At 40.7% G+C, this 26,014-nt stretch overlaps 1 protein-coding gene across 1 annotated transcript in view; it reads left to right on the top strand.

The window, feature by feature from the left end:
* Positions 1–22,286, top strand: part of ly75 (lymphocyte antigen 75) — a 90,762-nt gene extending 68,476 nt beyond the window's left edge. The window contains 14 exon segments of the mRNA XM_034195254.1: positions 2,827–2,935; positions 3,270–3,424; positions 3,528–3,657; positions 7,784–8,004; positions 8,105–8,267; positions 13,076–13,240; positions 13,325–13,447; positions 14,612–14,797; positions 14,889–15,112; positions 15,256–15,457; positions 20,001–20,162; positions 20,274–20,390; positions 20,983–21,147; positions 21,265–22,286. Of these exon segments, the coding sequence (XP_034051145.1) occupies positions 2,827–2,935; positions 3,270–3,424; positions 3,528–3,657; positions 7,784–8,004; positions 8,105–8,267; positions 13,076–13,240; positions 13,325–13,447; positions 14,612–14,797; positions 14,889–15,112; positions 15,256–15,457; positions 20,001–20,162; positions 20,274–20,390; positions 20,983–21,147; positions 21,265–21,440 (2,298 nt within the window). The 3' untranslated portion in view covers positions 21,441–22,286.
* The last annotated feature ends 3,728 nt before the right edge of the window (positions 22,287–26,014 follow it).

The raw sequence follows: 26,014 nt of genomic DNA on the forward strand, positions 1-26,014 counted from the left end.
CGCGCAGGCATGGTCGAGACATTCGGCCAGGATTCTACGTGCTCAGACAATTCAGACTCTCCCCAACTGTTTCGAATTGCGTACGAATTGCCATACAAATATTACGACTGCAGTCAGGTTGTTGTGCGGGTGCACCTCGACCTTACCTTAAAGTCTGTTTACTTTGCCTTGTTTGGTGTCATTCTTTTTAACACAGCCTCCCTTTCTTCATTCTGACATACTAATTAACACAATGGGCCTCATGTATCAACGTTGCGCACTTGTGGCGTAAATTTGCGGTGTAAATTTAAAGTACACCAAAGTTGCCGTGACATGTATTAAGCAGTGTGCACCTGCCCATTTCCAGCGTACGCCTGACGTGACCTTGATAAATGCGGCGGGTGAAAACAATCGTAATTATAATAAACACGCCCATAAATATTCAGACTTCCGCTTCAGACACACCCTCATTTACGACATGGAAGCCAGGAAGACGGCAATGAAAAAGAACTTCACCAATCACGACGCGTGCCAATAGAGCGTCAAAAGCGGCCCGTCGTATCAATTGTTTTGTAGTATAATCAAAAAGTGTTACAGTGGTCCCTCGTTTATCGCGGGAGTTACATTCTAAAAATAGCCCGTAATACGCGAAACCGCGACGTAATCAGCGTTATTTTTTACAATTATTATAGACGTTTTAAAGTTGTAAAACCCCTGTAAAACCACTTTATACACTTTCTCAATCAGGCATTAACATTTTCTCACTTTTCTCTCGTGTGTAAACACTCTCAAAGTTCAAACCTTATTAGAAAAATAAGACCAACCTGTTTTCAGGCCCAAACACTTGTTTGAGAAATAAAAATAGAACGTTTTCCTATAAATAATTATGATGGCTTTTAGAACTAACGAATTTAATTTTAACGATCAACCTACGAGGTTGGACACATAAGAAATTATTAATAGTGACTGACCAGTATTTCACAGATCGCGCCTCTGCGTCCTGGTGCTGCACCTTTTCCCACTCACACCTGGCTGCAGGTGTCTGTTTCCGAGTGACAAACACAGTTAAGAGTAGTTGTTGGCGCTCTTTTTTCTTCTGGGCGAGAAGATTCTTATAAACAGACACGCAGACCACAATGCACTGTTAAAAAAAAAAAAAAAAAATTGCATGCAAAATTGGACTAAAAACGCCGCGAAAGGTGAACCGCGTTATGGCGAGGGACCACTGTATTCTCTTTTCACATGTCAATAATTCTTGACGTGGATATTTGCTCGCTCAGTTAATAAGACACGCCTAATTTTTCAGATTTCTTTATTCTTAAAATGTATTTCTTTATTTATTTTATTGTGACAAACGAATGGAGAAGACAAAACCTGATTGCAGCACGGGCGAAGGGAATGACAACACTACAGTTGTAATGATCAATTTCATTGTCTAAAACAATCACACCACATAAAGTTAAGCTTAGCGCTGCTCTGGAGAAAAAGGTGAGCAGCGCTTTCTTTGCAGTCAGCGCTGTGGCCACTGATCGTGCTCGATAGACCAGCAATCCCGCAAAAGCGGCATTTGTATTGATTATTATATAGTATAATCAGGAAAGTGTTATTTATGTAACACATGCATTGATTTGTATAATGGCACTGTTTATCATGTTGATCATTTTCATTTTTATGTGGATTCCAGCGCTGGTTCATTTTGGCGTATAATTTACACCACCTCTCGACCTGGTGTATATTTTCAGCGCAGCGTACGCCAACGACCACGTTGATAAATGCCAAGTAGCGCAGCCGTTTCGGCGTACACCCCATATACGCTCAAATATCGCCGTACGCACGTTGATACATGAGGCCCAATGAACCTAAATTCACACAAAAACTTAAAATCCGAATAGAATTCCATTTAAAAAAAAAAAAAAAACAAAAAAAAACACAAACATGTTTGACAAATTATTTTTATAACTTAGAATGCAATATAAACTGTAAATTTCAACAACATATGTACAAATGTAGCAAACAAAGTTGTGTACAACTATTTACATAAAAATGCAGGAAATGCTTCAGGTGTTTTTTTTGTGCAACTATTTCCAAAACAAGATGCCACACAAATTATTTGTGCCACTCAAGAAACCATTCCTGTCCAACACAAGAAAGATCTTTCTCTGTCCTCCGACATGTGAAAACACATCTGCGAGCAACCATGTTTGAGGAGAGGTTGGCAGGATTGAACACGGTGGCAGTACACTACACAGATGTGAAGAAACTTAACACTGGACATGTCAAATGCTTCATTCAGGCTCATCCCAGGCACCTCTTCTGCACCTCTGTGTTATTTGAGAACCAGGACGATAAATCATCTTGAAAAATGAAGACTCATTAATGTCTCCAAATAATGTTCTATTTCCAATTTTCTACTTGCCTGCCTGGTTGTTAGTGTGGAACCTGACCATTATGCAAAGTATAAAACAATACTGTGACATTTGATGTTAGAAACTCAAATGTTTTTTTATGTATAATCCATCTCAACTTGTTAATAAAATTATAGCAATTACCTGTTCCAAATGTCCAAAATACATGCTTGAATTACTATGTTTGTCATACATCACATCACTAACTTCAGCAGACTGCACGTCTTGTGCAGACTACTCTACGACATCCAGTCACACAGGTTTGTTGACACATGCTTCCTCCAGAGTCTCTTGAAAATCGGTCTTGTAGTTTTTGTATAATCCTAATCAAAGACAGACAGACAAACAATAATGAAAATATAAACTGCTTGGTTGGATGTAATATGAATTTTGGATGATCTTGGATTAGTAATTATGTTAGTTTTGTTTTTTGTTTTTTTAGTGCTACACTGTGCTGAAATACAACTTACATCTGACATTCAACCATGCCAATGAGGAGTGTCAGTCTCTGAGAGGGACCCTGGTGACCATATCAGATCAGGTGGAACAAGGTGAGAACATTTAGGTCACAAAAATGTTGTGAAATGTTGGTTTCTTTGAAATGATGGAGAATCACACTCTATTTTTTCTGGCTCAGGCTCAACACATTTGTTGTCCCTCAAATATGACTATAGATCTTGTGGCCACAGATGATAATGCATTATATTTTTATATAGATTGCAGAACCAGACAAACAAGAAAAAAATTATAGTGTTTAAAATGTTTTTGTTTTGTTTTTATGTATGGATTTATTTTTTTTGTTTAATCTGTTTTTGAATACCGGTATGTTCTTCAGAAATCAAATATCCGACTGTAATCCAAGTTATTTCTTCTTTGTGGGCTTAGACTTCATCACCACCTTGTTGCCAAGCATAGAAAAAGCAGGCAAAATATGGATTGGTCTGAAACTGACCCCTGCTAAACCAGAATGGGTAGACAAGTCCCCTGTGTCCTTTCTCAACTTTAACCCCTTGTTTCATGACGTCATTGGGCCTGTGAAAGTAAGCGCAAGTTCACCTTGTCTTCACGTGTATCAATACAAACGTCAACTCGCATTAGAATTTGACTTTGTGTTTTTGTTTGACCTTTTTTTGTTTCTGATAGAATGTGTTTCCAGGCAATCCGGAGTTTTGTGTGTATTTAATCAATAACCCCAGCTCTGCTGTGATGGGTACCTGGGCCAGCAGTTACTGCTCAGAAATGAAACAGTTGGCCATTTGTCAACACTACGCAGGTAAAAACGCCAACAACATGGCATCATCACCCAGATTACACTGACAAATGTCAGTTTTAAATCAGTTAATGCTGCATTTACACATAACGACAACAAGACACGAATGCCACAAAATAAACATTCTTGGCCGCTGATTACGAATGTGATGATTTGAGGCAGAGGTGTCAGGTGTCCTCAGGACCTGCTGCAACCTGTTACCATGCGTTACGATTAATGGCACATGTTGCTGGCGAATTATCAGGAACCATTACGCACGGTCAAGAATAATGTTCCGCACTGTTGCGCGGTGTTCTGCGCTATGCGCATAACAGCACATTGTTACATTCTGTCACATTGTGAATGAGGCATATTGTCTCCACATACACACACCCCCATATTCATCCATCAGCTGCTGAACAATTCAGATCGCTCCAGTTTGCTCCTCAAAATCCACAGCAGAAGAACTTTGTGACTGCATGCTTACTTGGGCTCTGTGCCATGGAGTGGCACAGCGAGGAGGAGGAGACGGAGAGAACCAGATGTGTGGCTCCACGCAGCTCTTGTCTTGCTTGTTTTCCCAATCATCAGACACAGCAGCATGTGGAACACCTGCAGGAGCGCGCTGAGGAGCATTGGAACAAAACGTTTAGCTGACTTGGCGTCACTGTCCGTCTTCGGTATACTGCAGCAATGAAACTGAATGCGGTGCAGCAGGGTTTAATTACACGCACATCAGAGAAGAACGCTGTCACGCTCTATTAAGGATCACCACTAATCTAGACGGATCAACACGCTCAGTTGCAACCACAAAATGAGGGTGGCGCGTGACATTCGTGGAAGATTTTTTTTTTGACAGCTAAAAACATGCTCCACGAAAATCATGAATATCACGCACCAACACGCATTAATAAGACACCTATTCAGATGTGTTAAGTCACGTTAAGAATGTCAGGAATGTGCCAAGAATGACGCAAATATGACATTCGTAACGCGTCCTGCCTATGTGTAAACGCAGCATAGCCTAGTACACACAGACACACAAACACACACACACACACACATATATATATACTCAACAAAAATATAAACGCAACACTTTTGGTTTTGCTCCCATTTTGATGAGATGAACTCAAAGATCTAAAACTTTTTCTACATACACAATATCACCATTTCCCTCAAATATTGTTCACAAACCAGTCTAAATCTGTGATAGTGAGCACTTCTCCTTTGCTGAGATAATCCATCCCACCTCACAGGTGTGCCATATCAAGATGCTGATTAGACACCATGATTAGTGCACAGGTGTGCCTTAGACTGCCCACAATAAAAGAAGTGCTCACTATCACAGATTTAGACTGGTTTGTGAACAATATTTGAGGGAAATGGTGATATTGTGTATGTGGAAAAAGTTTTAGATCTTTGAGTTCATCTCATACAAAATGGGAGCAAAACCAAAAGTGTTGCGTTTATATTTTTGTTGAGTGTGTATATATACATATATATATATATATATATATATATATATTATATATTATATATGAGGTCTGTTAAAAAAGTATCCAACCTTTTCACGTGTGCTTGCATGAGCCAACCTTGAACTTTCGTGCGCATGCGTGATTTTTTTTTTTTTTTCACGCCTGTCGGTTGCGACATTTGCTTGTAAGCAGCCTTTGTGTGAGGATGGGTGGAGTCTCTCGTCGTTTTTTCTTTGCAAGGAAATGGCAGAACGACTGGAGCAGCGCGACTGCATCAAATTTTGCCACAAACTGGGCAATAGCCAGGTGGAAACCATTCAGATTATTCAGATGGCTTTCGGTGACGATCCTCTGGGCATCACACAGATTAAGGAGCAGTACAACCGGCTTAAAGACGGCCGCACAACGGTGGAGAGCGCGCCACGCTCCAATCGGCATCAACACGCTGAAATGACCGGATCATTTCCAAAGTGAACGCTGTGGTGATGTGGGACCGTCGTGTGATTATCCGAGAAATTGCGGAAGAGGTGGACATCAGCACTTTTTCGGCACATTCCACTGTGAAAGAAGATTTTGCCATGAAAAGAGCGGCGGTGAAATTCATCGGCACGAAGCTGAACACGCAGCAACAGCGCCTCCGTGATGAAGCCTCACAGGACATGTTGTGACATGTCCAGCTTGTCCACAATTTCTTGGATAGTCACACGACTGAAAAGCCACCGAAAGCCATCTGAATCTTCCGAATGGTGGAAGAGGTGGGCATGTCCCAGCATGTCCTGTGAGGCTTCAACACAAAAGCACTTTTGCTGCGCCATCAGCTTTGTGCCGATGAATTTCGCCACCACTCTTTTCATGGCAAAATCTTCTTTCACAGTGGAATGTGCCGAAAAAGTGCTGATGTCCACCTCTTCCGCAATTTCTCGGATAATCACACGACGGTCCCACATCATCACAGCATTCACTTTGGTAATGATCCGATCATTTCAGCGTGTTGATGCCGATCGGAGCGCAGCTCACTCTCCACTGTTGTGCGGCCGTCTTTAAACCGGTTGTACTGCTCCTTAATCTGTGTGATGCCCAGAGGATCGTCACCGAAAGCCATCTGAATAATCCGAATGGTTTCCACCTGGCTATTGCCCAGTTTGTGACAAAATTTGATGCAGTCGCGCTGCTCCAGTCGTTCCACCATTTCCTTGCAAAGAAAAAAACGACGAGAGACTCCACCCATCCTCACACAAAGGCTGCTTACAAGCAAATGACGCAACCGACAGGCGTGAAAAAAAAATCACGCATGCGCACGAAGGTTCAAGGTTGGCTCATGCAAGCACACATGATTCAAATCCATCAGGTTTTTGAAAAAAATAAAAAGGTCGGATACTTTTCTAACAGACCTCGTACGTATACAGTGGTGGGCAAAAGTTAAGTTTTATAACGGTAAACCAATAAACCGCTAAAAAATTTAGCAGAAGTTACAGCTAACCGCTAACTTTTAGTATTGAATCGCTACATCGTCGGTTACTGATAAGCCAGTTTCGAGTTTAAGCACCATCGGGGCTTCTCAGTGAATTCAAAGGCGATCACGAACACAGGGAAAATAAATTAATAAAAAAAAATGAAACTCCAAACACTGTTAATCATCTTTATCAAAAGTCACAGTTTATCTCTGTATTATATATTACTGTGGCAAGCTGCGTGGAAGAACGAGCCAGAGCTTTTGTCTCGATGCACCCTGCCACAAAGAAGTGTCATTTAGTTTTCACGCACAGCAACACAGACGGTGGCAGAATTCAATTTCAATTCAGTTTATTCATTTTATATAGCACCAAATCAGAACAGAGTCACCTCAAGGCACTTCACACAAAACAATTCAGAAAACAAAATAAAATGAAATAAAAGATTTTAAAAAAGCACAGTAAAAAAAAAAAAGTATAAAGCATAGTAACATAATATTTCAGTATGCTAGCCATATGAAAGGGAAAATAAGTGCGTCTTAAGTCTGGACTTGAAAATCTCCACAGAATCTGACTGTTTTATTGATGCAGGGAGATCATTCCACAGAACAGGGGCACAATAAGAGAAAGCTCTGTGACCTGCAGACTTCTTTTTCACCCTAGGGACACAAAGTAGTCCTGCACCCTGCAAACACAATGCAAGAAACTTGCAGAAGACATCAAACTTTTCATTCATGGTCACCAATATAATTCTTCACCAAATTAACTACATGACTTAAACTACAAAAACACAACAAATCTATAATACTTAACAATACTACTAAACCAACATGAACTACAATAACAATAATCAAAAAATTCCCATAATGCATTGCAGCACAACAATTCACAGTCTTAGGGACACCGGCCCGAAATCTCCAATTTCCAAGTGCATATACTTCATATGACCTAACAATGTAACGTAAACTAACAACTGAGGGGAGAAACATGACTACAGTGTTAACAAATATGGGATGAAGTGTACTAAAGAATGTGAAAGCAAACCTAGAATTAAATGATGGATAGAAGAGGCGAAGGTCAATCAGGACCTATTTTAATAGTTGTTTTGAAGATCGAGTTTGACAAAGTTACAGAAGAAATGTTTAGTGAACCTGTGGTGTGATTAGACATGACAAATGTTACTGTTTTAAGACTTCAGACGAGCGTTTTCTGTCATGTCAGATAAGGTGGAGGAACCCAGTGTTGTGTCACAGCCCTTCGACGTCAACAACCACACTGTCCTCCTGCTTCTCAACAATCTCACTTGGTTTGAGGCCTTAGAACAGTGCAAGAATAAGAACATGGATCTGGTGAGCGTGACCAATGTGTTCTTGCAGGCAACTCTCACTGTCCATGTAAACCGTGCGCGCACACCGATGTGGATCGGCCTGTTCAGCGAAGATGTGAGTCTGCCAAACAAAAGCTTTTTTTTATGTGTAACATTACCTTATTTATGTGATTTTATGTTGTGTTTTTTACATAATTTGCGTGTGTGTTTATCAGGATGGGATCCACTACCACTGGACCGACCACAGTCACACCCTGTTCAGTCGCTGGTCTTCTGAGGCCACCAGCGGCTCCTGTGTCTACTTGGACACTGATGGATTTTGGAAGGCCACCGAGTGTCAGGATCAACTTGGAGGTGCCATCTGCCATAAACCACACGGTGAGCGGTGATACGGAGTACACACTAGCAGGTTGTTGTACAAAATGGTCCAGTCAGGAAGAGTGACATCAGATGTGCATCTGGACAACATCTGTACTTGTTTTAATGGACTTAGAAGCTCAGACAGCTGTTGGTTCTGTCTTAAGTGATACAGCTGTGATCGTAAATCATTTGCAGTCACAAACACATGGACGAAACTATCAAATGAAACGACAGCTTTGCGATGCTGCAAAAATGAGGCACTAACCGAATGTTCTTTAAGATGAATAAGGAAAAAAAATGCATTTATTGTCATTGTACACACAATGAAATTTGTGACACAATCCAACCACGAGGAGCAGGGACCAACTCCAGATCTAGAACCACTGCTTTGTTCAGTGCCTAATGTGCATGCTTTTGTTAGTGGGCAGAGAACTGAGTTCCTGGAGGTAACCCTCGCAGACACGAGGAGGACATCCAAACTCCACACAGAAAGGAGCCGGACATAGATGGAATCAAGCCCTGAACCTTTTTACTGTGGGCCTGAGAGACACTGAGCCAACATGCCGCCCAAGTGAGGATTACTGAGTTCTGAGTTACCAGATCTGAACATTTCAACTTAATTCATTGGAACAACGAGTTTAAAGGAGAAACAAGAAGACCACTCAAAAAGCACATACCTTCCCCAACGACCACCAGTCTGTTGTTTACATCTGTGTTGACATACAGTGTATCTGGAAAGTATGGACTTTACTTTTTTCACATTTTGTTATGTTACACTTATTCAAAAATGGAGTAAATTAATTTTCCCTAAAAGTTCTACTCACAACAGTTCATAAGCTTGTTTTAAAATTGTTGCAATCTAAAAAAAAACAAAACAAAAAAAAAAAAACTAAGAAATCAAATCACACCCTTTGCTCAATACTTTGTTGATGCACCTTTGGCAGCAATTCCAGCCTCAAGTCTTCTTCAGTATGATGTCACAAGCTTGGTGCACCTATCTTTGGGTAGTTTTGTCCCATTCCTCTTTGCAGCCCTTCTCAAGCTCCATCAGGTTGGATGGGGAGCGTCGGTGCACAGCCATTTTCAGATCTCTCCAGAGATGTTCAATCAGATTCAGGTCTGGTCTCTGGCTGGGCCACTCAAGGACATTCACAGAGTTGTTCTGAAGCCACTCCTTTGATATTTTGGCTGTGTGCTTAGAGTCATTGTCCTGCTGAAAGATGAACCGTCGCCCCAGTCTGAGGTCAAGAGCGCGCTGGAGCAGGTTTTCATCCAGGATGTCTCTGTACATTGCTGCATTCATCTTTCCTTCAATCCTGGCTCGTCTTCCAATTCCTGTTGCTGATAAACATTCCCACAGCATGATGCTGCCACCACCATGCTTCACTGTAGGGATGGTGTCTGGTTTTCTCCAAACATGACGCCTCACATTCACACCAAAGAGTTCAATCTTTGTCTCATCAGACCAAAGAATTTTGTTTCTCATGGTCTGAGAGTCCTTCAGGTGCCTTTTGTCAAACTCCAGGTGGGCTGCCATGTGCCTTTTACCAAGGAGTGGATTCTATCTGGCCACCCTACCATACAGTTCTGATTGGTGGATTGCTGCAAAGATGGTTGTCCTTCTGGAAGTTTCGAAATGCTGGAGCTCTGACAGAGTGACCATTCTATTGTGTGTAGAATTTTGAGGAAAATAAAAAGAATTTTATCCATTTTGGAATCAGGTTGTAAAATAACAAAATGTGGAAAAAGTAAAGCGCTGTGAATACTTTCAGAGTTGGTAATTATGAGGAGGTTATTTCTCTCCTCTTTCTAGGTCGTGATTGCTTAAAGTTGGTCTTGAATGTTCAACTCAGTTGCTGGCCTGTGATCATAATCGTTGTTCCTGATCAACCATCAACCATCCTTGTTGATCTTTGGACCTGACCTTGGATCCTGATTGCTGATGTTCAAACCTGATCACCAAGCGTTGATCCTGCACTTTGATCCTAATTGCTCATCTTAGATCCTGATTGCTGATCTCTTCCCATAGAGTTGACTCACAGTGCCGTCAGAAGCATACAGCTTTGTGATAGCTTTGTTCTTTATACTACAAGGTTTGCTTGTACAAGGTCTGTCCAAAACGTTTCAGACCTTTTTATTTTTTTCAAAAACCTTATGGATTTAAATCATGTGTGCTTGCATGAGCCAACCTTGAACCTTCGTGTGCATGTGTGAGTTTTTTCACGCCTGTCGGTTGCGTCATTCGCCTGTGAGCAGGCTATGAGTGAGCACTGGTCCTCCCCCCTCGTTGGATTTTCATTTTGAGGAAAATGTCTGAATGATTGGAGCAGCGCTGAATCAAATTTTTCCAGAAACTGTGAGAGACACCCAGGTGGAAACCATTCGGAAGATTCAAACGGCTTTCGGTGGCTTTTCAGTCGAGTAAGTATCCGAGGAATTGTGTAAGAGCTGGACATGTCACAACATGCCCTGCGAGACTTCCAACTTCCGCACGTCTTTCATTACAAAATCTCCTGTAACAATGGAATGTGCCAAAAAAGTGCTGATGTCCACCTCTTCTGCAATTTCTCTGGTAGTCAGACGACATCCCGGATCAACACAGCATTCACTTTGGAAATGATCTGGTCGTTTCAGCATGTCGATGGCCGATCGGAGCGCGGCGCACCCTCCGCCATTGTGCGCCGTCTTTAAACCGGTTGTAACGCTCCTTAATCTGTGTGATGCCCATAGGATTGTCACCGAAAGCCGCCTGAATCTTCCGAATGGTTTCCACCTGGCTGTCTCACAGTTTCTAGAAAAATTTGATGCAGCAAAGCTCCAAATCGTTCCACCTCGCAATGAAAATCCAACGAGAGGGGAGGACCAGTGCTCACAGAAAGCCTGCTCACAGGCGAATGATGCAACCGATGGGCGTGAAAAAAAATCACGCATGCGCATGAAGGTTCAAGGTTGGCTCATGCAAGCACACATGATTCAAATCCATATTGTTTTTGAAAAAAATAAAAAGGTCTGATACTTTTTGGACAGACCTCGTATGTTAACAAAATATGTTCAAGGGGAACTATTATGAAACATTTTTGTTTCAAGTTTTCACTTGAGGTAAAAACTGAGTAATGAGGTAGAATGTACTACCATCAAGGTCTAAACGGCTGTACAATGCAAGCCTACGCGTCAAGCTAAAACTATCAAAAGTAAACTGCTTTTTTTTGTGATCAATTTTTTTATTGATTTATTTTAACATAACAGAAACAAACAAAATTCAAAATCAAATAAAATGAACATACAGGACCGGAACAAGCACGTGAACATATTACATCTGCACATTGTTGAAATGAAATTAAAATTTGCCAATAGATTGGCCAACAGGAGGTCTCAAATCAAAAGAATTCTGAGATCAACCACTGCTTGATTCCAAGCCTTAATAGTCTTCTCCTTAGCACCATGTATACGAGTAGTGGACAACTCTAAATATGCCACATCTATAAAGGATTGCACCCAATGATGGTAAGAAAGAGAGTGTGGAGGTTTCCACCTTACTGCAACCATCTTCTTGGCGGCAGTTAAACCTGCCAAAAAGATCCTTTTCCGGGCTTTGCACATTTGAAGTTGTGACATTCATTCAGTAATAAAACCAATGGGATATTTACTCTTAACAACAATGATAAGCTGTTACTTATAGTTTCCCAAAAATAACATACACTTGGGCACTCCCAAACCAAATGAAAAAATGTCCCAACAGAGTTAGTCTGGCGTAGCGTACAGTATGGATCAACTTTTATCTTCATATTATAAAGCTTGCGAGGTGTAAGTAAACTGCTTTTTATCAATCAATCAATCAATCAATTTTATTTATATAGCGCCATATCACAACAAACAGTTGCCCCAAGGCGCTTTATATTGTAAGGCAAGGCCATACAATAATTACGTAAAAACCCCAACGGTCAAAACGACCCCCTGTGAGCAAGCACTTGGCGACAGTGGGAAGGAAAAACTCCCTTTTAACAGGAAGAAACAGGTTCCAGCAGAACCAGGCTCAGGGAGGGGCAGTCTTCTGCTGGGACTGGTTTATCACCACTAAATAGTTGAAAATGGCATGAGATAAGATGATCCGTACAGAGGTAAACCTGTGCATAGTTTTTCCTCCAATAAATGTAAATAACTTTTGCTGGCAGTGACTTACCTTAGCCTTTTTCCTTTTCTCTGACGCCGCACGTCACTCAGTCCATACAAGTCATCTGTCCTTCTTCAAAGCAGAAGTCCTGCAAACTATTTACAAAGTTACGTCTCTGTATTTAGCCATTTTTTGAATATACAGATGAGCCATTTGAATTTGAGGCTTGTCCATATTTATTTGAAACAGGATGTACTGATGAAGAGCTGCAGATGTACTGTTATATTCCTACAACGTAGCTCTCATGGAAAATGTGCACACTGATATTTTTAAATGTTCACCCCTGTGTAATCCTTCACTGATCCCTACCTGGCTATATCTCACTCCCACTCTGGGATGGCCACCATACGTTTTTTGGTGTAGGCCATGGTATATTGAGGCTGGATTGTAAATACTGTTTAGCCCTCTTAAGTGCTACTGAAATTAACTAAATAGTTCGTGCAATATTTTTGTTAAACCCTTTGAATTACAGCCATCATGCTACAAGCATATGTTCACTGTTTCTTTCATCTTCATTGTGTTGCTGTACAGAGGCAATGTTACAAAAATTGTCACCAGCCAAATACTTAGACCTTACTGTAGGAGCAACATTGTTTTTAAGAAACTTTGACTTGTCTTTTTGTAGCCCACTGACTTTATGTTGTCTTTCTATCAGAGGTTATCATCACTACCCCAGAGGATGTTGCCATAAAATGTCCTCATAAAATCAACGCCCCCCTCTGGATCCCCTACAGGAGAAACTGTTATTCCTTCCAGCTGGTCACCTCCAGATGGGAAGAGTTTAACAAAGGACGTGTTCATGACACGTGCAGGAAACTTGGTGAGATTTTGACAGGATGTTTGCTAGTGTCAAACAGCAAACTTCAGGAGAGAACTGACGATTATGACGATGCCTTTGTTTCAGATGAAAACGCAGATATCCTGACGATCCGGAATGCAGAGGAGAATGAATTTGTCACCACCCAACTCATACCGTTGAAAGACCTGGTCCAGTTTGTGTGGTTGGGGCTCTTCATAGACAATCTCGGTTTGTAAACTATGCCAGTTTGTAAACTCTGATTGGGCTTGCATAATTATCAACTAACATTGTGTTTGATACCGTAGATCGTCATATTTTACTCAGTAGGCTGGAGAATCATTTTGGGATTACTGGAAGTGCCCTTGCATGGTTGACATCATACCTGTCCAGTCTTCTCCGTGTTTTGTACAGTAACACTACCTCTAACATTAGTTACATGAAATTTGGGATTCCACAGGAATCTGTTTTAGGCCCCCTACTTTTCTCCCTTCATATATAGCACCCCTTGGGCATATACTGCGGTGTTTTGGGATTGCCTTTCACTGCTGTGCTGATGATACTCAACTGTACATACCAATAACTGCTATTAATCTCATCCATATAAGGCTTTCAAGTCGCCCTTAAGACGCCCTTATTTTTACTGGCATATTACATTACTATGCTTTTTACTTTTTTACTCTTTTACTGTGTTTTTTTAATCTTTTAATACATTTTATTTTGTTTTCTGAATTGTTCTGTGTGAAGCGCCTTGAGGTGATTCTGTTGTGATTTGGCGTTATAAAAAATGAAGAAATTGAAGTTAAATTTAACATTTAGAAAAACAATTATTTGAAATTGGTAAATCAATTTAAAAGTCGTGATGCATCTAAGAATTGATATGTCCCCCACCCCAATACTCCGTGATGTTTTTTTAAGCATTCTACAATCAACTGCACTGATGAAAATTTTTTGTCCCGTGTGAAATGATGAAATCACAAACATTTAAAAATAGAGCTCAGTTGGAATAATACAGTAATTCCCCTGAACTGATGTGACTGAAGTCTGATACATATTCAGTGACTTGGAAATGTTCATGTATCCATCCCCTGGCTTGTCTCAAGATAACTGGCTATAAAAGTGATGATTTATTGTAAATTCATCAAACTGTCATAATAACCATATTAAATGTACTTTTTATGTGTATTTTTTTCATTGTATAGAAACATTATTGTCAATGATCAACAGCTTTGGACATTTATTATAATTATACAAAATCCACTCATTTACATTTATATATGAAGATGTTTTAAATTCTAAATTCACAGTTGCCATTATTTCTAATCGGGACTGTATATTCCCATAAATTGTCACAGTGAGATTACCAAAGTTTAGAGTGACTTTGCCCTGCTGTAGATCAACAGATGAAATGGTTTGATGGAACATATGTCCAGTATTCCAACTGGAGAAATGGAAGACCAAATGTAGAAGGAGAGTTCATGGCTGGTCTCAACGCTGACGGCATCTGGGAGCTCATCACCAACAAACGCCATTTCTTCGCATTCCAAAGAAGAGCCATTATTGTCTGCAAACTAGACAACGGTTGGTCCATCTCACTTTGCATGCACTTCTTCCACTGTTGTTGTTTTTCACAGTGCACCATTTAAAGTTTCTCTAATGCTTCCTTTCCAAGAGCAAAAAAAGAACTACAACCAGTCAGCTGACGATTTACTCCAGTATGGGACCATAAAGTACCAGGTGGTACGCCAGAAATTGAACTGGTTCCAGGCACTAGAAGTGTGCGACCAGCACGGAGGACATCTCGCAAGTGTGCATGACGTCCAGCACCATGCACATGTGGAGCTGCTTGCCAAAACAGATGGCTTCCCTCTTTGGATTGGACTATCCAACCAATACGTAAAAGCCTTTTGTGTGCTTTTGAGTTTAAACTGTTTTATTAGTGCGTTAAAACAGTGAGTTTAAGTCTAAGTGTCTGATTCCACTTGCCAAACCACGTCTAATGTGGATAACTGCTAATATGTGGCTCCAACTTGTTGCAGGTCAGTGGCTCATCCTATGAGTGGTCTGATGGAACACCATACGACCACCAGTCTGCTGTCTCTGCTGCCAAGGACGGTTCTGATGAGCAACAGCTCGGCTGTGTTTTTGTGTCTCCTACCGGCGGCTGGGTCAGAACCAGCTGCCACAACTTGGCAGAAGGAGCCATCTGCTATAGCACTGCTGTCACCACCTCCAAGCAGAGTGAGACACACACCCACAGTTGGACCATAAATTTGCATACATGTAGCTTAAACACTTTTCCTCAAACACCAAACAGTTTGTCTGAAATCAATTCATGTCTCTTAGTTCCATGTTTCTTCCTCAAACTATTGTTGACTCGTCATTGCTTCAAAACATTATACAGTAGTGTTCAGAATAATAGTAGTGCTATGTGACTAAAAAGATTAATCCAGGTTTTGAGTATATTTCTTATTGTTACATGGGAAACAAGGTACCAGTAGATTCAGTAGATTCTCACAAATCCAACAAGACCAAACATTCATGATATGCACACTCTTAAGGCTATGAAATTGGGCTATTAGTAAAAAAGTAGAAACGGGGGTGTTCACAATAATAGTAGTGTGGCATTCAGTCAGTGAGTTTGTCAGTTTTGTGGAACAAACAGGTGTGAATCAGGTGTCCCCTATTTAAGGATGAAGCCAGCACCTGTTGAACATGCTTTTCTCTTTGAAAGCCTGAGGAAAATGGGACATTCAAGACATTGTTCAGAAGAACAGCATAGTTTGATTAAAAAGTTGATTGGAGAGGGGAAAACTTACATGCAGGTGCAAAAAATTATAGGCTGTTCATCTACAATGATCTCCAATGCTTTAAAATGAACAAAAAAAAACAAAAAAAACAGATGCATGGAAGAAAACGGAAAACAACCATCAAAATGGATCGAAGAATAACCAGAATGGCAAAGGCTCACCCATTGATCAGCTCCAGGATGATCAAAGACAGTCTGGAGTTACCTATAAGTGCTGTGACAGTTAGAAGATGCCTGTGTGAAGCTAATTTATTTGCAAGAATCCCCCGCAAAGTCCCTCTGTTAAATAAAAGACACGTGCAGAAGAGGTTACAATTTGCCAAAGAACACATCAACTGGCCTAAAGAGAAATGGAGGAATATTTTGTGGACTGATGAGAGTAAAATTGTTCTTTTTGGGTCCAAGGGCCGCAGACAGTTTGTGAGACGACCCCCAAACTCTGAATTCAAGCCACAGTTCACAGTGAAGCGTGGTGGTGCAAGCATCATGATATGGGCATGTTTCTCCTACTATGGTGTTGGGCCTATATATCGCATACCAGGTATCATGGATCAGTTTGGATATGTCAAAATACTTGAAGAGGTCATGTTGCCTTATGCTGAAGAGGACATGCCCTTGAAATGGATGTTTCAACAAGACAATGACCCCAAGCACACTAGCAGACGAGCAAAATGGTTCCAAACCAACAAAATTAATGCCTCGCAGATGTGAAGAAATCATGAAAAACTGTGGTTATACAACTAAATATTAGTTTAGTGATTCACAGGATTGGTAAAAAAGCAGTTTGAACATAATAGTTTGTAGCGTCAACAGCAGATGCTACTGTTATTGTGAACACCCCCTTCTCTACTTTTTTTTTTTACTAATAGCCCAATTTCATAGCCTTAAGAGTGTGCATATCATGAATGCTTGGTCTTGTTGGATTTGTGAGAATCTACTGAATCTACTGGTACCTTGTTTCCCATGTAACAATAAGAAATATACACAAAACCTTTTTAGTCACATAGCACTACTGTTATTCTGAACGCTACTGTACTTTTGATCAAACTACATGAAGTGATATTTAAAATAAACACACTAATAAATTTGTCAAATCGTGTTTATGTACAATATTTTTGTCACACTTTCTTTCAAAACATTTTGAGCAGGTTATCGGGTGAACTTGTTCTAGAGCAGCCAGTGTACTGAAGCATTATCCATGTTCAGCCCAACGAAATGGTTTGTCCTTGAGATTTTCTTATTTGGACTGCATTTATATAGCGCTTTTCCATCTGAATCAGACGCTCAAAGCGCTTTACAGTTATGCCTCACATTCACCCCGATGTCAGAGGTGAATGTGAGGCATAACTGTACATATTTGCATATTTCCATTGCAAAATGGAGATGAGACAGCAGACTTCAGTCCTCTTAGCTGAATGCAAAATTCTGTATCTGTTAAGCACAAAGGAATGCTTGGACTATAGTGTATTTTCTAGACTATATGTTACACAGGCGTATGGGTCAAATCTGTCCAAAAATACGCCATGAAGAGGAAAAAAAGACATAAATATCATCAGCCTACAAGTATCTTTTATTTTTTTTAACTTAGTAAGTCCCTTCGGCTGCTCCCTTGTTTGCACTTGGGGTCGCCACAGCAAATCCAAGGTGGATCTGCATGTTGAATTGGCACAGGTTTTACGCCGGATGCCCTTCCTGACACAACTCCACATTACATGGAGAAATGTGGCAGGGGTGGGATTTGAACCCAGAGCCTTCTGCACTGAAACCAAGCGCATTAACCACTTGGTCACCACCCCCCCTGGATTTTTTTAACTTAGTGGTACTGCGTTATGCAAGGGGAAGCAGATTTAATTTAATTGATGCAGTATTTATTTTTTAGGACTCAAACACTTTGTTAATGAACAGAAGTTAACTGGCTAATTAATACTATTGTGCAAAGAATTCAAAAGTGAACTGCTTCTTGTCACCACTGAAAACATGAAACCATCAATAAGAAGCTAAATGGGTCCACCTTTACCTCAGTGAATAGAAATCATTTTGATTTACATTTTTAAAGCATTAGTTAGCCTTATCTGAGCCTAGCCATCCTCCTCATTGCAGTTCTGGTTGTACCACAAAGTGCAGAAAATGGAGTGCTGAGTTGTATGAAGGTTATGCTCCCTCTTCATTCAGGAGCGTGTTCTTTCAGTTTGAGATTATGATTTATTACTTTCACTCATTCCCCAAGACCCAACACATCCTTCTCATTCACATCATCTTGTTTTACACTGATTGGAATTTTTGCATTACCCTCACCTGCTGCTCCAAAGTGTGGATCAGACAGTACCTCATTCAGATCAGTGTGCAGGAACAGCTTGTCATGCATGTAGATGGTCCCATCTTGTGGCCATAGATGTTTTTAATCACCACACCCAATGAGATGTCCTTTTCCTTTGCATATGTTTGGGATCATTGTTTTGTTAGAAGCTTTGACCAAGCTTTAGGTTTGTGCCTGGTGCCTGATCTGAGGTCTTGCTTGAGATTTTACAGATATGATCCATGTTGTCCTAAATTCTGGAGCACCACAGGTGCTCCTCTGGAAGACTTGGTTTAACTCTCACTCTCACTCATGCAAACTGAGCAAGTACCTCAGTGGTGTTGGAGTGGGTTACCAATATTTCGACTTGGGTTTGATTCCTTGGACAAGACGCTTCATCTGCATTGTCTCGGTAGTGTTCAGGTACTTTGTTTCTCATGTAACAATAAGAAATGTACTCAAAACCTGGATTAATCTTTTTAGTCACATAGCACTACTATTATTCTGAACACTACTGTAAATGAAAATAAATTGAAATTGAGTAGTAGATTCCCATGTACTTCATGCTACAGTATCTGCAGATAAGGATTGGCACCAACAGGCCTCAGGGATGGTACAAAACTGACTACTTCTTAAAAGAAAACAAAGAAGGTGCTGATCCTAAAGGTCAGCCCTTAAATACAGCTACAAGTGTCCCGATAGACAATTTTCAAGTTGCGCCGGCATCTTGAAACCGAGACTTCAGGTTGGGGAACTGCTCATCATTAGAAACAACAGCTCAGTTGTCAGATTTCCAGGGAATGAAATGGCCACTGGGGTTAATTCCACGCCGTATAGGTAAGTCATTTTGTTGTTGTTGTTGTTGTTGTTAACCCACAAGGAATGAGAAGAAGTACTGCAGTGGTGTGAATGTCGACGTAATGACACTAACAAAGGACACCGAAGCAAAAACAAAACAAGAAATCTGGACTTGCCTTGACTTTCGGAGACATCGTTTAATCGTTGTCAAGCTTCGTTCCTGTAGCCAACGCTTCATCAGAATTTTCATACCGTTGAAAAATGTGAACGAATCCCAACAACAACTTCAATTCAATCATATTCCTCATTGTTTGTGTAGTTCCTGTACCATCAGGGTTCCATTTGCCTTTTGTCCAACCTCCCCAGTCCGACGTCTTGCACGAGCATTGACGATATCTGAATGGATCAATAACTAAAGATCCGACGAGCTGAACTTGACTCGTCCATGTATGCGACAAAAAGCAATGTTGTCACACAGAAACAATAGCGGCAAACTGCGTCTCCCAAACCGGAAAGAGTTGTGACAGTGGCACCTTGAAAATCATCCATTAACTCTTGCCAGTTCTCCAGTCAGAAGCTTCCAAAGATAATTATATCAAGTTCTGAAACCTTTTATAAATATAAACAGTGAGCTCTGTATAGGTAAACCTTTGATGTACTGAACAAAAAAAACCCAAACTTGCGCTGTTTGAAATGAACATTTTAAAGGACTTATTGAAACAAACTCAACATTCTAATTGATTTAACACAGCTGGGAGAAAAATGTGTGTTAAGGTGTGTGTAAACTTCCAGCTTCAGCCATGAGGCCACAGCGTACCGTTCTGCTTGCAGCGTCAGCCTGGCGTGGTTTTGACTATTTTACATTTGTCTCTGTGCATCAGGAGCCAAACCGCAGGTCATCCCACAGAAAAATAACTGTCCTGAGATCAACGGTGTGTCCACGTGGGTGCAGCATGAGGATCACTGTTACGTCTTTGACAACAGCTTCTACAACTACAGCATCTACAACATGGAGCAGGCCAGGAGCGTCTGTCAGAGGATCGGTGAGCACGGGCAGCGCTCGTCTCCTACACCGAACACCTGCTGTACGAATGATTTTAATCTTCTCACCTGTTTTTTTTTTTTTTTCTTTTCTTTTCAATCCCTCCTCACAGGTGCCAAAGTGATGACTATAAACACCAAAGAAGAGAATGACTTTGTATCACAGTATGTGTCTGATAACCCGCTCATCACTAGTCGGGTGTGGCTGGGAATGGACAGCGATGCACAAGGTAAAGCGCACAGTGATGTACCTGTTGTGTTTCCACAGAACCACTGGTCATGAGATCTTAATTTTGGTGTCAAATTATTAGCAAGACTCCATCGTCTCTAATGGGACACTTGTCAGAAACTGAAGTGTTACCATAGTAATGGCCAAAAACCACAAAATTCAAAAGTGGCAATCCACAGAAATACACAGAGAAAAGAGAATTTATTTCGATACACCTACAAGTGCACAGCAAAAACGCCAGGTTTGTATTCGTCTTGCACACTTCATCTTTCAGCTCTCACTATTCCCAGAAAGCCCGACCGAGGTGCTGCTGTGGTTAGAAAGATATAGATAGATTCGAAGTTCACAGCTCAATAAAATCTTGAGAAATGTTGTAGACACTGTCCAAATCTTGAGGTTGTTCAGTGAAGATGAAGTGAAATATTCTTATTGTATTGGTGGAAGAATATATTTTCTTTCAATATGTACTGGTTTCTTTTTCTGTTGAGACAGGCGACTGTTTGTAATCCTGAGGTGCTTTTCTCATCAAAGGCATTGTTTGTGTTGTGATGGTCTCTGTTCTGTCCTGGTTTTCCCGTCTGGTGCGCCTGCAGCCTGGGAGGACGGTTCAGCTCTGTCCTTCTCCAACTGGAAATCTGGGAACTCTACGCCTGGTAAGACGCCGGCGCCCCGCTGTGCTGTGATGTCCGATGGAGGCGTTTGGAACCTCGTGGACTGCAAGGGGACCTACAGCCGCATTGTTTGCAAAACGGCAGCAAGTGAGTAACACTAACAGGATGCACCTCCGTATGAGGAGTCTCATAATCCGTGTTAGTGGCGTTGCACGTTGATGATGATGAAGTGAACTTTTGTTTGGGGGGGTGGGGTGGTATCAGGCTCTGCAGGCTCTCCTGTGGTGGTGGGCTTCTTCGTCGTGGTTGTCCTAGCGCTAGTCGCAGCCCTCGGCTTTGTCATCTATAAGAAGAAGAGAGCTCGCTTCTCTTCTACCATCCGCTACAAGAGGACGTTTGATGACTCGGACGCCACCAGTATTATAACTGCAACGGAATGAGCCGGACTGCGCGGTCAGCCTCAGGGAGTAATCGTGTGCCTGCCTTCTACATTTGAGTGTGTCCAGCACCTCCAGCCTTCCCAGTTTTAAATTATTTATTTATCATGTGCAGATTTTCTATCTCTAAATAATGTTGAAGTAGTGTTAATATTCACCAATCAACTTCGCTTGGGGTTATTTATGCTTCAGCCTTAATGTCCAGGTGTGGTTTGGTTCTTTGTCGAATGCCATCTGTCATGTTATTGGTGGACTGAGAGGGGCTTTTTTTTTTGTCTTTTCATATAAGAAGCACAGATAATTCCACAATTCAGCTAAAAATCCAGCAATAAATTTAAAAACAAAACACTTTACATCTATAAAAAGTACTTGCGGTGTGAAACACTTAGGATTTGTGGTGGTGGTAGTGGGGGGGGGGGGGGGGGGGGGGGCGTGCCATTAAGCAAGCACTCTGAGAACATCTGCCAAATCCCCATCTTTTTAAAAAAATTCAGTTGATTTTAACAGAATTTTATGTGCAGTATTTGAAGTCAGGTCCAACATAATTGAGGAAAAAAACAAACGATGCAAACAAACGGCAGCCATTATGTGAGAGGTGGGGGCCAACTCTTATACACACGAACGCAATCACACCAACAGTTAATTTGGAATCACCAGGAAATGGAATCTGGACAAAACGAAACAAAAAAAAAACTTTTGCTTGACACCAGAAAAATCAGTTTTCACACGTGCTGTGATTATAACCAGGAACAACCAAACATACTTTTAATAAAAATGTGATGGCGCTGAGATGATTCAACTGGTGGTGGACTTTGTGGGTCTAACTTGCCTATGCACTTAACTACTGAGTAAAAACGCACTTTAACATGTCATGAAGCAGGTTTTTGTTGTTTGAGTGCACTGGAGTTTTTACTTAATGATTACGGTGCATTTAGAAAGTATTCACAGTACTTCACTTTTAACACATTTTAGATTACAGCCTTATTCCAAAATAGAGTAAATCAATTTTTCCCCTCAAAATTCTATACACAACACCCCATAATGACATCAAAAAAGTTCAGAATTTTTGCTAATTTATTTATTTATTTTTTTAATCTAAGAAATTGCATGTATGTAAGTATTCACACCCTTTGTTCAGTACTTTGTTGATGCACCTTTGGCAGCAATTATAGCCTCAAGCCTTCTTGAATATGATGCCACAAGCTTGGTGCACCTATGTGTGGGCAGTTTTGTCCATTCCTCTTTGCAGCACCTCTCGGGCTTCATCAAGTTGGATGGGGAGTGTCGGTGCACAGACATTTTCAGATCTCTCCAGAGATGTTCAATAGGATTCAGGTCTGGGCTCTGGGTGGACCACTCAAGGACATTCACAGAGTTGTTCTGAAGCCACTCCTCTGATATCTTGGCTGTGTGCTTAGGGTCATTGTCCTGCTGGAAGATGACCCGTCACCCCAGTCTGAGGTCAAGAGTGCTCTGGAGCAGGTTTTCATCCAGGATGTCTCTGTACATTGCTGCATTCATCTTTCTCTCAATCCTAACTAGTCTCTCAGTTCCTGCTACTGAAAAACATCCCAGCAGCATGATGCTGCCACCATGCTTCACTGTAGGGATAGTGCCTGGTTTCATCCAAACATGATGCCTCACATTCACACCAAAGAGTTCAGTCTTTGCTTCATCAGACCAGAGAATTTTGTTTCTCATGGTCTGAGAGTCCTTCAGGTGCCTTTTGGCAAACTCCAGGCGGGCTGCCATGTACCTTTTACTAAGGAGTGTTTTCAGTCCTGCTAGATCTGAAGTTCTTCCATTTTTATATGCTGGAGGCCACTGTGCTCTTTGGGACCTTCAAAGCAGCAGTAATATTTTCGTACCCTTCCCCAGATTTATGCCTCGAGACAGTTCCTTTGACTTCATGCTTGGTTTTTGCTCTGACATGCACTGTCAACTGTGGGACCTTATATGTAGACAGGTGTGTGTCTTTCCAAATCATGTCCAACTTACTGAATTTACCTCAGGTGGACTCCAATTAAGCTGTAGAAACATCTCAAGGATGATCAGTGGAAACAGGATGCACCTGAGCTCAAGTCTGAGCTTCATGGTAAAGGCTGTGAATATTTACGTACATGCAGTCCCCAAGTTTTGTTTTATTTTTCCAAAAATCCCTCCCAAAAAAAAAAACACTTTTTGTCACATTGTCATTATGAGGCATTGTATGTAGAATTGTGAGGGGGAAAAAAAAGAATTTCATTCATTTTGGAATAAGGCTGTAACATAAAATATAGAAAAAAGTGAAGCTTTACAGATGCACTGTAAATTCTAATGTCTGCTGAAAATGCCTGTAAATGTTTTTATAAGTGAGAATGCACCAAATATGACTTTTTTTAACTCAGAATATGGATTTTTCATTGATAAAGGTGGATGTTTTTTTTTCTCTGCTCTTAAACTCATCTGGTACTTCAAAATCTGTGTATTTCCAATAAAAAAAATAAATAAATTCAAGGATTAGAGAACGAGTCATACTTTGATTGTGCTGGTTTCATGCAGATTTGTAGATATGGTTTTAAAAAGTTATACATTTTTTTAAATTAAAATGAGCCTGAAATTCAGTCCAGGGCTCAGATTCAGTAATTATGGGGGATAAAGTCCAGCAGCATGCGCTTGTCACACACATTCAACACACTACAATCACATTTAGTCCTGGATCCATGCTCACTTCTCAAATAGTGCAGCAAATAAACAATACTTCACATGGTGATACAAGCACCAAATCCAGCACAAATTCTCCTTAGACATTGCTCTTTTGAAAAAAAAAAAAAAAAGACGGGCCACTTGAATTTTCAAGTAGGGGTCAATTGAAGAATTACACGGGTTAAAATATAAAAATGCTCCAATCATATTGAAAACTATACCATATAGTTTGTCTGATCATAAAGATTCCAAAAAGGTATAGTTTGAACTATCTATGACTGAATGTTATGGGGTAAAAACCTTAAGAATGGTGACAAAGGTCAATTTCAGTTTGTACAGGGGTCAAAAATTAAAGTTGCTCCAATTTTTCAAAAATGGTGCAAATTCTTGATTGAGCTACTTGGATTAATAAATGGAATAGTTCTGACTGTGTTGAATATTTGGTCTCTAAAGTAAAAGGTCAAATAATGTTGATGTCCATTGAATTCTATGACGTGACATATGTTACCCCGTAACGTGATAACTAAGCATGACACATGGTGCAAACTATTCCTTTTTGAAACCCTATTAACTCAACCAATAATTTGCATCACCTTTGAACAACATTGGAGTAACTCTAACTTTTGACCCCTGTACAAACGGAAACTGAACTTTGTCACCATTCGTGTTGTTTTTACCCCATAACTCTAGAATTCAGTCGTAGATAGTCCAAACTATACCTATCAGACAAATAATGTGGTATGACTGGAGCATTTTTATATTTTGACCCCTGTGTAATTCTTCAATTGATCCCTCTGTGTGAAAATTCAAGTGGCCAATCATTTTTTTTCCAAAAGAGCAATATCTAAGTTGTACTTTTACCAAAATTGGTGCTTGTATTACCATTTGAAGGATTAATATTCTGTTATCTGCTGCACTAAAAAGCAACCAACCTGCAACAATAGCCAGATGAGAAGCGGGCATCCGCTTGGGATCATGGCCAGAGAAATGCGAGGAATGGCCAAAATGTTGATGCCAACGCTTCCTCATAATGCAGTAGTGCATCAGATATTTCAAAGGAGTCATTCAAACTGTGATGCAAGCACCAAATTCAGCAACAGTACTCTTCTGAAAAAGCATGTGACATTGAGATTCAGTCTGGACAGGATGCCAGTCCATCACAGGGCCACATTTAGACAGATTCACACTTATGTCCAATTCACCAAACCTGCAATGTCTTTGGAAGTGTGAGGAAGCCAGAGCACCTGGAGAGAACCCAAGCACACGTGAAAACTCTACACAGGACCAGGTAGGAAGCGATCCCACAACCTTCTTACTGTGAGGCAAGAGTACTAACCACTAAGCCACAGCAGCAATTTTACTCTGCAGATTTTAGTTTTGTTTTAATCTTGTTGATTTTATATTTTATTCCTTTTTAATGTGTACTGTAAATAACTTTATGGTGAAATAAATCAATTTAGAATTAAATAATTCTTATTGCCTGAAGGGTAGCACCTACAGGGGAGGTAATGGTCTAGTGGTTAAGGCATTGGGCTTGAGACCAGAAGATCCTCGGTTCAAATCCCTGCCTGGGTGGAAAATCACTAAGGGCCCTTGGGCAAGGTCCTTAATCCCCTATTGCTCCTGGTGTGTAGTGAGCGCCTTGTATGGCAGCACCCTGACATCGGGGTGAATGTGAGGCTTTGAGCGCTTTGTGAAGCGCTTTGAGTGTCTGATGCAGATGGAAAAGAGCGCTATATAAATGCAGTCCATTTACCATTTACACACTGCATATGGAGACATGACCTGGATGTTTATTTTCTCATTTTCCTTTTGATATCTGCAGGAAAATGTCACTTTTGTTTTTTTTTGTGTGTGTGTGTGAGATCAATGTGTGACCACTCTGTTGGGAA

The sequence above is a fragment of the Thalassophryne amazonica genome, chromosome 2 (assembly GCF_902500255.1).
Source record: "Thalassophryne amazonica chromosome 2, fThaAma1.1, whole genome shotgun sequence".
In the NCBI taxonomy this organism is placed as follows: Eukaryota; Metazoa; Chordata; class Actinopteri; order Batrachoidiformes; family Batrachoididae; genus Thalassophryne; species Thalassophryne amazonica.